The following is a 15,070-nucleotide window of genomic DNA, read 5'->3' as shown; positions in this document are numbered from 1 at the left end:
TCGGGACTGAATGTTAAACAGAAGTCAAAATTCCATGAGAATGCTTTGTTCACAGTATCTCTACGATAAGGAATTTATCCCAAGCAAATGATCAGAACTATGTATGAAGATATGAGACAAATTATAACTAGGACAAAAAGGGGAAAAATCCTTTTAGATACACTTAGAATATAAGTCCAATAAGCTATATCATGCCCTTAAAATAGGCAGGTACACAGTCACTATACTGAACTGTCAAGAAAATCACTCCAAATGTTGCTATGTAAAAAAGCAGATTGCAAAAACATGTGGCCAGCCTATGTCTGATTTGTTAAAAAGTAAAAAGCAAAAGGGAGAAATGTGGGGGGGAAGCATGAGAAGAAGGGAAGATTGTGTGGATATGTTACCTCTTGCAGCAGGATGGTTAAATTAAGGATGCTGAGATGGGGGGTTATCTTGGATTTTCTGAGTGGGCTCCCTGACACCATAAGCACTGTTGTAAGAGGGAAGTAGGAGGGTCTCCTGGTGGAAGAGATGAGATAATGGAAACAGAGTTGAAGAGAATTAAGATGCTAAGCAGCAAACTTGGTAAGTGTAGGAAGAAGCCATGAGAGAGGAATGGGGTAGTCTCTGGAAGCTGGAAACAAATTGTTTCAAAGGACAGCCCTGCCAACACCTTGTCTTTAGCTCAGTAAGGCTGATGTCAGACTTGACAGACTTCTGATCTTGAGAATGGTAATAAATTAATGTTTTAAAACACTAAGTTTATAGCAATTTGTTACAGCAGTCACAGGAAACTAATTCAGTGCCGGTTTCTGGCTGAGGTGGTAAACAACTCTACCTGCTCTTTGTTGTCCTGCAATGTTTATTTTTCTGTCACAACTATTGAGAAACAACTCAAGACTCACGAATTCACCTCCAGGGTCTAAACCGCTATCTGTGGTTTCGGGAAGCCACTAATGGGCTGGGGGTGGTGATTTGGAAAGTATCCCCTATAGAAAGTGGGGTACTACTCAAATCACAGCTTGGACAGCACTTCTCTAACTGGTTCCAAGCACATCAACACACTAATGTCAAAGCAGGGGCTCAAAGATGCTAGGTCACCTGCTCATGTCAATGCAACTAAGTAGTGACGGCTTTGCTCCAGAGAAACTGTCTTTGCGGCTTTGGATGCTTTGGTGCCACTCCATAGGATGTGCTTTGGTTACTGGAAAGTCAGCAGGTGTGACATGATCAAAGCCATAACAAGCACCTTCATGACTGGACTTGTTCTGTTACGTACCTGCCAAGGCCATGCCCAGGCCTGATTGCTGGTACCAGGAGGAAGAGGAGAGGTCCGTGATGTAGAGCCCAGCTTGGATCAGTCACTGATCTACAAATATGTGAGCTAACTCAATACTGTGCACTCTACACCGTTGAGATTTCATAGTTACTTGTTACACACCAGTACTGATGCAACAGCTAATTGATACAACCTGTGTTTCAGACTTTTTCTGACTACAACTGATGAGCCTTAACCACACAGGCAAGATACAAGCATACAGTCAATACTAAAGTTTACTCAAATGGCTTAAGAATCTAATACATGGTGAAGATTTAAGAGTGTGTTTTTTTCTTTTGATGGTGGGGATTGATCTTGACCTGACTCCCATGTGCTCTACAAATGAGCTACACCCCAATATTCTGATGTTTTTTAAAAATCTGCAACATAGGTAAATCAAAGACATGCTCCATTCACTCAAAGAGACATTATTTATTTAGTTAAAATCAAGCAAGATGATCTGTTGATAGAAAGTGTCAAGCATGAAATCTGCACACATTTGCCACTGTGGACTGCTGGACACAAGCCACAGACAACACCCCTGACCAAAAGAAAGCTTGCTACAAAGAGCGTCCCACAGCTGTGCTATGACAGAGGGTGAGGATCAGTCACCACCTACAAATGCCCAGGGCCAATCAATAGCACCAGATTGTTTTTATATGTAAGAACATCACTATATACAAGATATGTACACCGCTCACTGGAATCTTTGGGTCCCCGCTAACCAGACATTTAAGAGGCAAACAGGGTTACAGATGAGAAGGTTGTGATTATGTGTGCTTTACTAAAAGGATACTAGAGCACTATGTATTGCTATGTAGAAGAAAGTCCTAAAAAAGACACAACAGGGCGGAGTGCAGACACACACATTTGATTCTTCACATTTTACACACGTATCATTAAAATGATCACAATACTGTATGTGAGAGGAAAGGATCACAGGTAAAAAGCTTTGTCTAAATTAAAAATACAACATTCTAAAATTACTTGAGGGGGTCTATGGACAGTCAGCTTTGGCTTGTCTGCCGTGACTGACATCCACAGCAAGGGGCCACCAGGTGGGAAGGGGCAAGATGCCACAGAACAATGGCAGGGCAGGGACGTTTCAAGTTAGAAGTAGCTGAATTCAACAGGAACAAACACTTCTGAAGAGGCCTTCAGCCTTTTGGCATGTGTAGGATGCCGCAAAGGCAAGGTTTATTGCCTGCATCGTGGAAGCTTGCCAGTTTGGACTCTGCTGTGCAGAATGCATTATGGCATCAACACAGTGCCTCTGGAGCCCAGCTCAGCAATTCTGGCTCAGGAAGTGTGGATTCAGGTTCTTTCAGACATGTGCGCGTGTGTGTGCACATACGTATGTGCATGAGCCCATATGTGTGGGTGTGTGAATATGTGTTTTGAGAAGGCTATGGTCACTGATAACAGAGGAACTCCTGCACCTGCTAGAAATTTCTTTTAAGGGATTAAGGGGAAATTAAGATTCATAGGATCCTTTGATAAAATAAATGCTCTAATAATCCCTAAACATCAAGTCATCCGAGGGACTTGCTTACCATTAACCATGCATCTAGTCCAGTGAAGATGTTCTGAGGAAACACACCAGATCTACAATTATTACATAAAATAAGTAAGTAATAACCAAACCACCAGCGATTGAGAATCTTTTCAATGTGCTTATTTGCCATGCATACATCCTCTTTGGTGAAGTGTCTGCCCAAGTCTTTTGCCCACTTTTTAAATTGGGCCTTTTTTTCCCCCCTACCATTGGGTTTGGGGAGTTCTTTGTACATTCTGGATACAAATCCTTTGTCAGAGACATGGTTTGCAAGTGTTTTCTCCCAGTCTATGACTTGTCAATTGGGAATCGAGGCATGAGTATTGTTTTAATGAGTAAGACTCTCTTTACAACCAAGACATAGGGCACAGAATCTTTAAACACTGTGGCAGAAAAAGATCAAGTGTGGGAACAGACAGTCCACAGAACCTCTGAAAAACCAGAGGAAGAAGTCTTCCAGTACAAGGAATGCAGCCCTCAGGCAACAACAGACTTGGAGGACAAGAGAGAAAACAAGCCAATTATCATTAATGATCATATGCACACAAAGTTAATGTTCTGGGTGGAAAAGTCATTTAAAAATATTCCATAGGTTTTGGGAAACTAACAAGAACATTATTACTGGACATACTTTTAACCACGTAATTTTACTTGGCTGGAAAAGATTATACTGATGTCAGTGAGAACTACAGGTATTTGTTCTGTGTGTGGGTGTGTTTTAAAGCATGCATGCGATTTAAGTGGCAATTTTAATCTTCGAATGAATGCACCCAACATGTAGGTTGTTCATTTCACAGCTGGTTTTTAACTATTAGGAAACCTTTCACCTTTCCCACACATTAATAAATTATCAGCATCATCATCATGAGTTTTGCTGGGTCAGGTAACATCATCAGATGATAGAGACAACAAATGACCACACTGTTGGATGAGCAAGGACAAAACACAGCAGCCCGTGTCCGGGTGAGTCACAAGAGAAGTGCGCCAGGATCTCCCCTCTCAGGCACCCCCAGGACATGCTTGGTGACTTCCAGGAGCTGGTTTGGCATCCGAGGACAGGAGGAACAGCAGGCCCACCGCTGAAAATGACCACATGCATGTACCGCAGGCCCAGCCCTCATCTTCCATGGGGCCTCGCCAGCCAGCAGAGTCCAGCTTCATGTGGAGTCATGCATGACACAAACTCTGCTCAGCATTCCAAAGCAAAATCAAAAAATTAAATAAACATCCTACACAAACACGGACATTATTGCTTTTCTACTAGCCACTGTGCTATATGGAGGAATCTCGTTCCAGGACATAAATACAGGCTGGGGTTTCCACTTGCATCCTTGGGAAGGGAGCTTGAAGGATTTGTGTCTGACCTCTGCTGGGGACAGGTCTCTTATTTGCCTCTTTCGGGCTGCAGGCTGTCAAACAGGCACTTTAGCTGCTCTTCCCCGAGGTGTATTTTGTCTTCCAGCTCCCGCTGCTCAATGATGAGGGCCGACTTCATCTTCACAAAGTGCGCATAGTCTGCCAGGCTGTCCTCGCTGAGGTAGGCGGCCAGGATGTCAAACACGATGCGCTCGCGGCGGTCCAGGTTCTCTTTGAGTTCCTTGGCATCCTCATGCTGCTGGATGAGGACTCTCTGCTTCTCGAGCAGCGACTGCTGTTGAGGGACAGGGAGAGAAAGAAGTCTGTTGAGGGCAAGGACTAAGGCAGGGGTTCCAGCTAACCCCCCGAAAACCAGGCAGCTTTGGGCGCGCTGGTCCCACAGCTGTCCATCAGATTATCCAATGGAATCCACACAGAAATGTTCGGGAAATGGGCGGCATGAGCCCTGAGGCTGTGGCAGGCTCTTGCCTCAGTTCTCTGAGGAGCGGCTTAGGGGTCCCTGTGGGTCTCCTGCCACTGTCTGCCTCATCCCTTCCTGTCTGCCTTGAACAGTCAACAGAAATCACGATGAGCAAAAGGGTAATCAGGTGACCAGAAACTCAGACTTCTGAGATGTTCATAAGGGGCAAACAAGTTGGGGAATCTGTGTCAAAGCCATCTCCTGACAACACTGTGGGCAATTTGGGGAAAGGGAAATGGCCTAAAGAAATTCCAGAGTGGGATTTCTAAACCTTGTGCCAGAGAGCCTGTGAGTGTACTGCCAGACAAGGACAAACTAAGGAGCAGAGGAGGACAGAAGAGAGGACTAAAAGAGGCCTTGGGATCAGTCCCCCTCACTTCCTACAAGGGCCCTCTTTTGGAAATCGGGAGACCCTGTTCCCAATACATGACACTCACAATCACTCTCTGCTCACAGAACACAGCTAGCTTCCCTACCCACTCCAAATTGAAGGAAAACTCAGAAAGGATGAGATGGACGTTTTCTCTGTCTTCATAGACAGGCTGGCAGATGCCAACGTTCACTTTCAAGGAGCAAGTTTCTTCCTTTCTTTTCTGGTGCCGGGGATGGACTTTGGGCCAAGCTCATGCAAGCCAAGCACAGGCTGTACCACTGAGTGACACCCCCAGCCAGAGTTCCGGACTTTTACCTAAGCACCAGCGTATCTGTTCTGCTGCTTTGCGCTGTTGCAGTGGGTGCTGAACAGCGGCCAAAGGGAAGAACACAAGGACACGGTGGCACTTTGCAAGGTGCCAAACACAAAAAAAGTCAGTGAAGAGGAATTATCACAATAAACAGTGTCCCACACCAGGAACTGCCCTCAGCATGCTACTCCTGAGGAATGCCCACAGCAACAAGCACTCACAGTGTCCTGCCAGCTTCAGTGGACCACCCAAGTCCTTGGGTGTGTGGAAGAAGGAGACGGTATATTTTCATGGAAAGAGGCCAGGTCAGGCCAATTCATTCCAATCCAAAGGTAAACAGATGCTAATTGGTTCAAGGATTGCAGTTCAGGTTGTAAAAAAAAAAATCAGCAGGCCTCATTAGTGTCTGGAAGCTACTGAGATGGATGGGGTGGTGGGCATTTTATTAATCATAAGGGTGATTATTTTAAAGGCCAACTGTGTGCAAACAATGAAATTAGATGCTTTTCTGATATTCATCCTATGAGGCCAAGCCAACAAGGTAGATAGTATTCCCCTTATTATGCATATAATATAATTCAAAGACTCAGTGAGAAATGTCCCCAGAACAGCACACTTCAGGACTGGGAGAAATGTTCAACAAGCCCTTTACTTCTTTCTAGACTTTTGGACACACTGGTGCTAAATCATAAGCAGTAGCAATCATAAAACACCATCAACAGCTGAGTCAGGAGGAGAAAAATCTCCGCCCACGGACATGGGTTCCAAGGAGAGATTATTGTGAGTAATGATCAGAGGGAATAAATAAAAAAAGATGTCAAAGAGAGACGATGTTCTTTGGGAGGGCTCCCAGCAGCTCTGCAGCCCAGGGACAATGGCTCAATTCTTTGCACTCCTACCCCAATTCCCTTCATCTAACATTCTCTTTCCCTACATTAAAAGGAAAGAGAGGTGGGTGAGCACTGGACATTTCAATAGCATCTTGCACTGGGAGGTGGACAGGCCACATATAACAGCGCTAGGCTTCAAAGAGGTGACTTTCCCAGCACCCCAAGGACAGCCTTCCCACAAGACTGCCCTGTTCCCATTTCCCAGCTGGATGTGTCTATAGATACCCGGTCACCAGGAGATGGACTGTCATCCAAATTATTGAGGGCATTTTCCACCCGGGCTAGGCGGCCTGACAGCGAGAGCAGAAGGTTCACCACTTTGTCCAGGTCCCCGACGAACATCCGGAACTTGTCAAATTCATTGGGTTTGCACACATCTTTTGCGATGGCCTCCACCTCGTCACCAAGTGCGTTGTTGGCCTGGATATCCTCCAGCAGGCTCTCCCGGGCTTCCCGGAGCACTTGCAGTTTGCGACTGATGCTGTCGATGAGTTCCTGCTATTGGGGCAAGGGTGGTATGGACATACTCATTAGCACTGCCCCAAGCCAGGCGCCCCTAGTTACTGCGACGGCAGCACATGCCACCTGGGTGGAATTCAGCAGAACTGAGTGAAAATCAATTTCCACATCACCAAACAATGGAGGAATTTTACAAGATTAGAGGAAGGAGGAAGACTCCTGGCTAAATTATTGACATTTGATAAATAAAGTGAATACATAAAATTATACAGATAAATAAATGAAAAGTAAAGCTTATTCTCATTCTGTTAATGTCCTATCGGACAATACTGGAGATGTCCCAGTTAGTCACAGTAGAAGCCATTCCAACCTGTATCTTTGCAAGGATTCACATAGTCCATGGGATACTTCATGCTTTGTCCTTTGGAATTTTCCAAATTAAAGATTTACATACAAATTATTGAGTTTCATGTCTAGTACTAAAACCTAGGATTCAAAGTGCCCTCTACATATAATTAGCAATTAAAAATTAAGACAAAGGGATGTCAGCGACTGTAAAAGGTTGTCTTTTAATATAACTTTGACTTGAAATGGAAACAAATGACTATTTTTTTATTATGGCAAAATATACTTAAGACTTGCTATTTTTATTCCTGCCCCCTCCCTTTTCTTTTTAGTGCTGGAATATAACCCATGGCTTCACGAGGTGCCCCAGCCCTCATCTTAAGCAGTTTTAAAGTGTACATTAAGGACATTCACACTGCTGTGTAACCGTCACCAGTACCCACCTCCACAGCCCCTCCACCTTCCCCAGTGGAAACCATGTAAGTAGTAAACACTAACTAACTCTAGATCCCAGCTCCCACACCAACATCGAGCATTTTTTTTAAAAGATCACAAAATGTGAAAGGTATGAGCAGGGATTGTATCCTCTAGGTTCAATCTGCCTTCTGTTGATCAGCATGTCTGGCTCTGCCACAGATTAAATGGTAAGCTGTTTTACAGCCAGCCAGTCTGCTGACTAATCTGCACAATTCTCCTAAGAAGGACCACATGGAGTTTATAAATTTCTTTGGCTTTTCTAGGTCAGGATGTCAAGACATTTTCTCCTTACAATTAACAACAACAACCCACCCCCGCAAACCAAACAGATATGAGTCTAGATTCATGTCTCCCTTTTGCTCCCTTCCATACTGGGGATTAAACTTGGGGCCTCATGCATGCTAGACCCTTCTACACCCCAGCCCTTCTTTTATGTTGTGCTCACGTGTACATAAGCGCGCGCACACACACACACACACTCCTGTGTGTCTGTTCACCAGACTATCTGCAGAGATTGTTTAAACCATATTCATTATGCCAAGTGAAATATGCCAGACCCCCAAAAATCTGATATGCAGAAGTTGGACCAAAATAAGGAAAAAACAAAGTTGTGGGGTGGAGGGCCGGGTAGTTTCCATGAAAATAGGAGAGAGATCAGAGGATTAGAGAAAGGGGATTGTAGGGTGTGGGAGAGGAGGAATGCGAAGAGGGAAGAAGAGTGGAATGGATCTGAACAAACTTTCCTATGTATATTTACAAATATACCACAGTGAATTTCATCTTCATGTATATCTATGATGCATTAATTAAAAATATATATGTATAAATGTAAGAAAGATCACTAAGAGTAGAGAAAAGAAAATGGGGAGAATGAAGGGGAGGGAAAGGGGAAGTACCAGTGACTGAATTGGAGGAAATTGTATTCCATGCTTGTATAATTACGCCAAGATGAACCCTAACATTATGTATAACTAAAATGAACTAATAAATTATTTAAAATGCACCTTCAAATCCCATAGCTGAGAAAATGCCATATTTTAGATACTGATCATTTGAGAGAAAAGCACAAAACAGAAAGTATAGAGAACTTTCCAGATTCTTACCTGATGCCAGTACTGACTTAAGTAACTAATTTCAGCCAACGGAGATACCTCAGACAGAAGAGGACCCCTAGCCAGTGTTATATGTTTGTTTTGATGCAGGGGTGTGGCATGCTATGCAGTATTCTATCATTGAGCTACCTACCCCCAGCCCCTCAATAATTATTCAGTGCTATCAACTGAAGAATGAATGTGATGAAGATCTCACACCAGCGCATGAAAACTGTCCTTCAAAACCCACCTCGACTGGACTGCCCTGAAACTGGGCACTCTGAAGAGTCTAAATTCCTTCTTCGATTCTTTGATGTCTTATACACATTTTTATTTTAAAATATATTCCCTTTGTTAAAGGGCCATTAAAAGGTACAGATACCGGCTTCCAAGGATTCTGAGACAAGACCTGACTCAGGGTGGCACATAAATATAAACGGCTCTCAACATCAGGCAGGGTGCTGAGGTTTCACCACTGTGGAGTGTGCTGCCTGACAAGCCTACCCACTTCTTTTCTGTAGCACGTGGCATTCCAGGAGGCCAGGATAAGACTATGTGGTAGCCAGGTACATGCTGCCTCTACCTCTCCACTGAGATGGGCCAAAGCTTGGGGGTTAGCTCCCAGGACTCCTCTCTTTCTCCAACTGGCTTAGCCCCAGACACCCTCCTTTGGTTTCATTCCATGGACAAAGCAAGGCCTTTTCTTTCTGGGCTTTGCATTCACTTCCTTGTTTAAAAAGGAAGTTGTAAACCTCAGAGATTCGAAATTTAAACCGCCTCCTGAAGAATGCCCATAAGGTGGGCAGAGTCCACCTAAGCTACCCCAGATGTAGAAACTTACTTAGCCCACCTAGCATGATGCTTCCTTATAGGCCACCAGAATCTCTCATATATTGTATCCCTGCTTAAGAGCGCCCACTCCCTCACACTTTCATATGTTGACAGCATTTGAAGGCCTGGTAGGGGAAGGTAATTAGGGTTGGGGTCATGAGAGTGGGACTCCTGTGATGGCATAAGTGGCTTTAAAAGAGGAAGGGAGATCTGAGCTAGTGGCCTACACTGTCTTACCATACAATGCTCTCCACCATGTTACAATGCAGCAAGAAGACCTTTGTCAGGTGCCAGCACCATGCTCTTGAACTTCCAGCCTCTAGAACCTTGAGCTAAAATCTCTATTCTTCATAAATTGTAGTTGGTGACATACTGTTATAGCAATGGAAAATGGATGTCTCTCTCTCTCTCTCTCTCTCTCTCTCTCATTCTCTCTCTCTCTCTCTCTCTCTCTCATTCTCTCTCTCTCTCTCTCTCTCTCACACACACACACACACACACACACACACACACACACACTCACATATAAAAGGAGGCTGGCAGTGTGGCTTAGTGGTAAAGCACTTGCTTAGCATGTTTGAAGCCCTGGGGTTCTATCCCCAGCACTGCAAACATAGAGGACAACGTGCAATTGGGGTTTTGCTATTTTCCCTTATTAAGCAGCTATAGAGCAGGTAGCCAATCAAATCCTGATGTACACTATGCTCACTGGTAGACACACCTCTACTGGTGTATGCTCTGTGAACAAGCATGACATCATGAATGTGTGAGTGCTGGACATGGGGGGAAAAAGAGCGTAACAGTAGCCTGTCAAATCAAGGGAAAAAAAATAGGACCGCAGAATTGCTGACAGCACAGAGAGCTGGCCAAACATATGTGTATTCAACTGAAAATCTAAGTGGGCTTCAACCTCACAGTAACTCACTCAGTCCCAAAGCAGTCATTTCTGGTGAAGAAGGATCCCAACTCAGAGCAGAGGGACAGAGTGGCACCCAGATGGAGGTGGGTGGCATCCAGGCCTGCACTTACAAAATCCATTACATCCTGTCTAAGACCCTGAACCCAGGGTCTTAAACAGCCTAATATAGGTAGTCCTCTATATTAGGCTAGAGCTAAATTGAAATGGTTCAGGTTGTATGGTTTTACTTGTATGTCTTGCAGTTTTTATGGTGATGGGGATTAAACATAGTAACATTCTACCAATGAGCTATGTCCCCAGGCCTTTTTATTTTTTGGAAACAGGGTTTTACTAAATTGCCCAGGTTAGCTGTGAACTTGTGATCCCCTGCCTCAGCCTCCTGAGTAGCTAGGATTACAGCATGCACCCAAGCCTGGCTGACTTTTCTTGTTTTATGAGAAACAACTGAAAAAGTTTTCGGTTCTTTTTTTTTTTTTTTTTAAGAGGAGATTCTGTAATCAGAATAAAGCAATGTTACCCTGAGCCAGAGTAACACCTCTAAAAGCCCCAAGTCCAAAACTCTCACTTTCCATTTCCCTATTTAATTCCTGGAACCAAAAAATTATTGCTTCCTAAAGTGAAAATAGTGCCCTTCATAATATATCTATCATGATTAAAACCAGTCAGTAATTTTTTAAAAATTAATTTTTAGGGCTGGGGATGTGGCTCAAGTGGTAGCGCGCTTGCCTGGCATGCGTGCGGCCCGGGTTCGATCCTCAGCACCACATACCAACAAAGATGTTGTGTCCGCCGAGAACTAAAAAATAAATATTAAAAATTCTCTCTACCTCTCTCTCCTCTCTCACTCTCTCTTTAAAAAAAATTAATTTTTAGTTGTAGTTGGACACAATACCTTTATTTTACTCATTTATTTTATGTGGTGCTGAGGATCGAACCCAGGGCCTCGCACGTGCTAGGTGAGCACTCTACCACTGAGCTATTTCCCCACCCTGTAATATTTTTTAAATCCCTAATGACATAGACTCTGAACATAACTGTTTACAAAGGTCTTGTTTTAAAAAACAAATCAGTACTTTTTTATACAAATTCCTTCCATTATGCTGGGTCCTCAGCTTGCATTAAAAGTACCCATACCCCCCACCCCAAGACTAGTTACCTCCTTTTCTTACCCCAGTACTGATAATTATAGCAAACTCAAGGCCCTTAAAATAAATACCACATGCTGCCCTCTGAGCCTAGTTTTATTTGACAATGCCGTAGTCTCTTTATGCTAAATATAACAGGTAATTACTCTAATGTCACATGTCTGGCTACTGATACATGTGAAGGTTTAAAGCTGACATTATAGCAGTGACATTAGCATTGATACAACTCTGTCCCTACAGTGACTGTCATGATTGTCCACAAATCGAGTACTATTTGTACCTCATCTCCAAGCTGACCCCTTGTCCACGTAGGTCCAGCCCTGGCCTCTTCTGCTTCTCCAAAACCTTGTTCCCAGGCTTGCCTGCTGTAGGACCTCTGCACCCACCAAATCCCCTTCTGCCTCTATCAGACATCCCAGAGTTTGCCCCTGATGTCAGTCTGGTTCTCTCATTACAGCAACCCCCTCATTACAACCTCCTCTAGGTCACACTCATTTGTCTCTATGCCTTGACACAGTGTGTCAAGGATGTACAAACTGTCAGGGAACAGAAAATATTATTTTAGACTTTGCAGGCTATTAGATTACTGTTGTAATCAGTCAATTTTGCCATCCTATGAAAGCCACCATCGACCCTGTGTAAATGAATGGATGTGGCTGTGTGAATAAAACTTTATTTACATAAGCAGGTGGTGGGCCAGGTTTGCTATGCCTGTATCATATATTTATCTTTGTGGTGGCTGTTCATCTCTCCCATGAGATGAGCAGAAGTATTTTGTCTACTCTGAACTCTCAAGGGCCTGGGTGAACTCTTAGGAGTGTAACACCTGATGGCTTTTGGCTGACAAGGTTCTTTCTGATCCAATGTTTGATTTATTTATGATCAAATATTGAGTTATAGATATTTGAAATTGATATTCAAGGAAGACAGGTGACTCACTGATGGTCAGATAATTAGGTCCCCTGGATTTTAATTATGGTAGAAAGGAACTATCTATTTAACTTAAAATTGAAGAGATTGTTATCCACTTTACCTAATTTGACATTGACTCTTATTAGAAAAAGATGGCAGAAAGACCCTTACAGAAAGACTTTTACAAAAAGATGAGAACAGAGAATTCATCATAAAGGGCTTTCTAAAGTTGTCCCACATTTCCTTGTCCTGCATGAAAGCTAAACACAAATGCCCTCAGAAATGTGGTGTAGAGTTTCTGCTAGGCTAGAAAAGTGTGGTCCCAGCACCTCCTGCCTACCTGTTTCCCTCAGCACATTTTGTTTTTTGTGAGACAGAGTTTCTATTGCCCAGGCTGGCCTTGAATTCCTGGGCTCAAGCCATCCTCCTATCTCAGCCTCCAGGGCAAACTGGGCTCCAGATGCCTGCCACCACACCCAGCTTAAAGTATCGTTATATTTTGGAATTCCTCTTTCCTACCTTCTTCACGGACAGGTCATGGTCCAAGTCACTCCCCGAGTACTCCTCAGGCTCCTGCTGCTCCTGCAGGTCCTTCATCTTGATCAGTAGCTCCGCCTTGGGGGCTGATGTGCTGTAATAGGTGGAATTGGTGGCCAGAGACACGGAGGCAGGCACACTTGGCTCTTCCTTCCTGGGTAAGGAGGTCAGAACTTCAATTAACTGCAACCAGATGTACAGACACGTCCCTGGGTTGTGACAAATAAAAGTCGGCACTAACAGAAAGACACCAGCCAGGGAGATGAGGTAGCCAAAGAGGAGGAAAAAAGGTAGTGATGAGGTTAAAACTAAAACAAAACTCCTCACCAAATAGATACTTAGTCTATGGAACACAGTTGGTTTTTTCTTTCCTTTTTTTTTTTGTGTGTGTGAGTGATTTTATATATGAGAGAGAGAGAGAGAGAGAGAGAAACACGCATGTATGCGCGTGTACTTACGCACATGCTTCTTGGTACCAGGAACTAAACCCAGGGTCTTACACATGCTAGCTTTTACTATGGAGCTACACCCGGAGCCCCTAGTAAACTGAAATGCTTAAAAAAAAAAAAATCTCTAAGGAATGAAAGAGCTGTTCAATATCCATCCCATCCTCAGCCAAGAAGCAATTGCGATGTGCTTCAGAAAGATAGAAAGTCAGACATACAGGTTAAACAGAAAAAAATAGTTGATAGGTCAACAGAAGATAGGAATAAAGGGAGAGAGAGAGAGAGAAGACAAACAGATGGACAGATGGCCTCTCATACGAAGGCAGGGTTTCTCAGCCTCAGCACTAAGGGCATGTGGGTTGACAGCAGCGTGCCTGGTCTCTTCTCATAGATGACAGGAGCACCCCCCTCTCCAGCATGATAGCCAAACATGTCTCCAGAGATTGCCAAGTGCTCTCTGGGGCACACAATGGCCTCTACTGAGAATCTGTCTTAGGGGAAAGGAGACCTGTGCTCACTGTCATGTCATGCCAGCCGCACGCCAAGGAGCTCAGCTGCTGCAGTTTGTACTATCATGCCTATGCCAGGCCCCAAAGTCACCACGCCCAGGGAGAGTGCTTTAAACTTCTGCCTTTTCTACTGGGATGCTCTCCAAAGTGCTAAGCAATGGAAACCATTATGAAAATCTGTGCCCCAAAGACTGGAATCACAAGCAGATGTGGCCCTCCTCCCTTTTTAAGCCAGAGCAGCCCTGGGCAGAATCATGCACCCGCTGGAAAGTGACGTCCACTCACTTCTCCTCCGTGGTTCTGGGAGAGGGGATCTTGGGGAGCAGCTTCCTCCGCTGCTGTGCTTCCTCTAGGAGATGTTCATCTTTGGGGAATATTCCCTCCATTAGGTCCATGGTGGTTTTGATTTTCACGCTGGGATCCAGGATATCAGCCAGGGATTTATCCTTTCCCACGATCTCCCTGGCCAGCTCCTCCGACTTCAGGTCTTCAATGGTCTTCTCTTTAGTCTTCATGTAGCTGAGCCCAGGAGGGGAGGCACAGACATTCTTTGCAGGTGGTATGGGTGTGCTGGAGGGCTGGGGCTCCAGAGAATGGGCTTTGTGTGGGGCTTCCGTCTCAGCACCATGGCGGGTATACACGCAGAAGCGGGAGTAGCACTGTTCGGATGTGCTCAGGGTCTTGATCTGATCTCTCTCCAGACCACTGGGCAGCACAGGCAGCTCAGCTGGGCGCGCCAGGCTCTGGCGGCTCTCCTTCTCAGGCTGGCTCTCCGAGTGCACGATCTTGATGGGCACCATCTTCACAGTGGTGTTGTTGTCCATCACCCGCTCGATTCTGGAAAGACAAGAGTTGTCCTCTGAACTCCTTGCAATAGATGGATTCCAACCCAGGACTCAGGTCCCTTCCTCACAGGGAACCTGATTAAGATCCCTTATCAACCACCCACCTGTAAGGAGCTGCCAGATCATATGTCCTAGATAAGACAGAGGTGGTTGCGAGGTTTTCCCCATCTGATTCCTCATGGGGTCTCTAGACCCTGAACAGTCTAATTAAAACTGTCAGCCACGCACCTATAGGCATTTGAGGGGATCTTCTGGGGTTTGTTGAGGAATATGAGGTCTGTTTAATATT

The 15,070-nt window shown here is 44.5% G+C and overlaps 1 protein-coding gene across 1 annotated transcript; it reads right to left on the bottom strand.

Moving 5' to 3' along the window:
- Positions 1-1,934: 1,934 nt before the first annotated feature.
- Positions 1,935-14,763, bottom strand: LOC308639275 (protein Shroom2-like). The gene is made up of 4 exons (XM_081277479.1): positions 14,222-14,763; positions 12,964-13,135; positions 6,491-6,763; positions 1,935-4,506 (listed from the first exon to the last, which is right to left on the bottom strand). The coding sequence occupies exons 1-4, from the start codon at positions 14,758-14,760 to the stop codon at positions 4,240-4,242; spliced, it is 1,251 nt and encodes a 416-aa protein (XP_081133605.1). The 5' UTR covers positions 14,761-14,763; the 3' UTR covers positions 1,935-4,239.
- Positions 14,764-15,070: the final 307 nt, after the last annotated feature.

This window comes from Spermophilus citellus (genome assembly GCF_964194105.1).
Source record: "Spermophilus citellus genome assembly, chromosome: X".
NCBI classification, from domain to species: Eukaryota; Metazoa; Chordata; class Mammalia; order Rodentia; family Sciuridae; genus Spermophilus; species Spermophilus citellus.
This window is presented reverse-complemented; position numbering and strand designations above follow the sequence as displayed.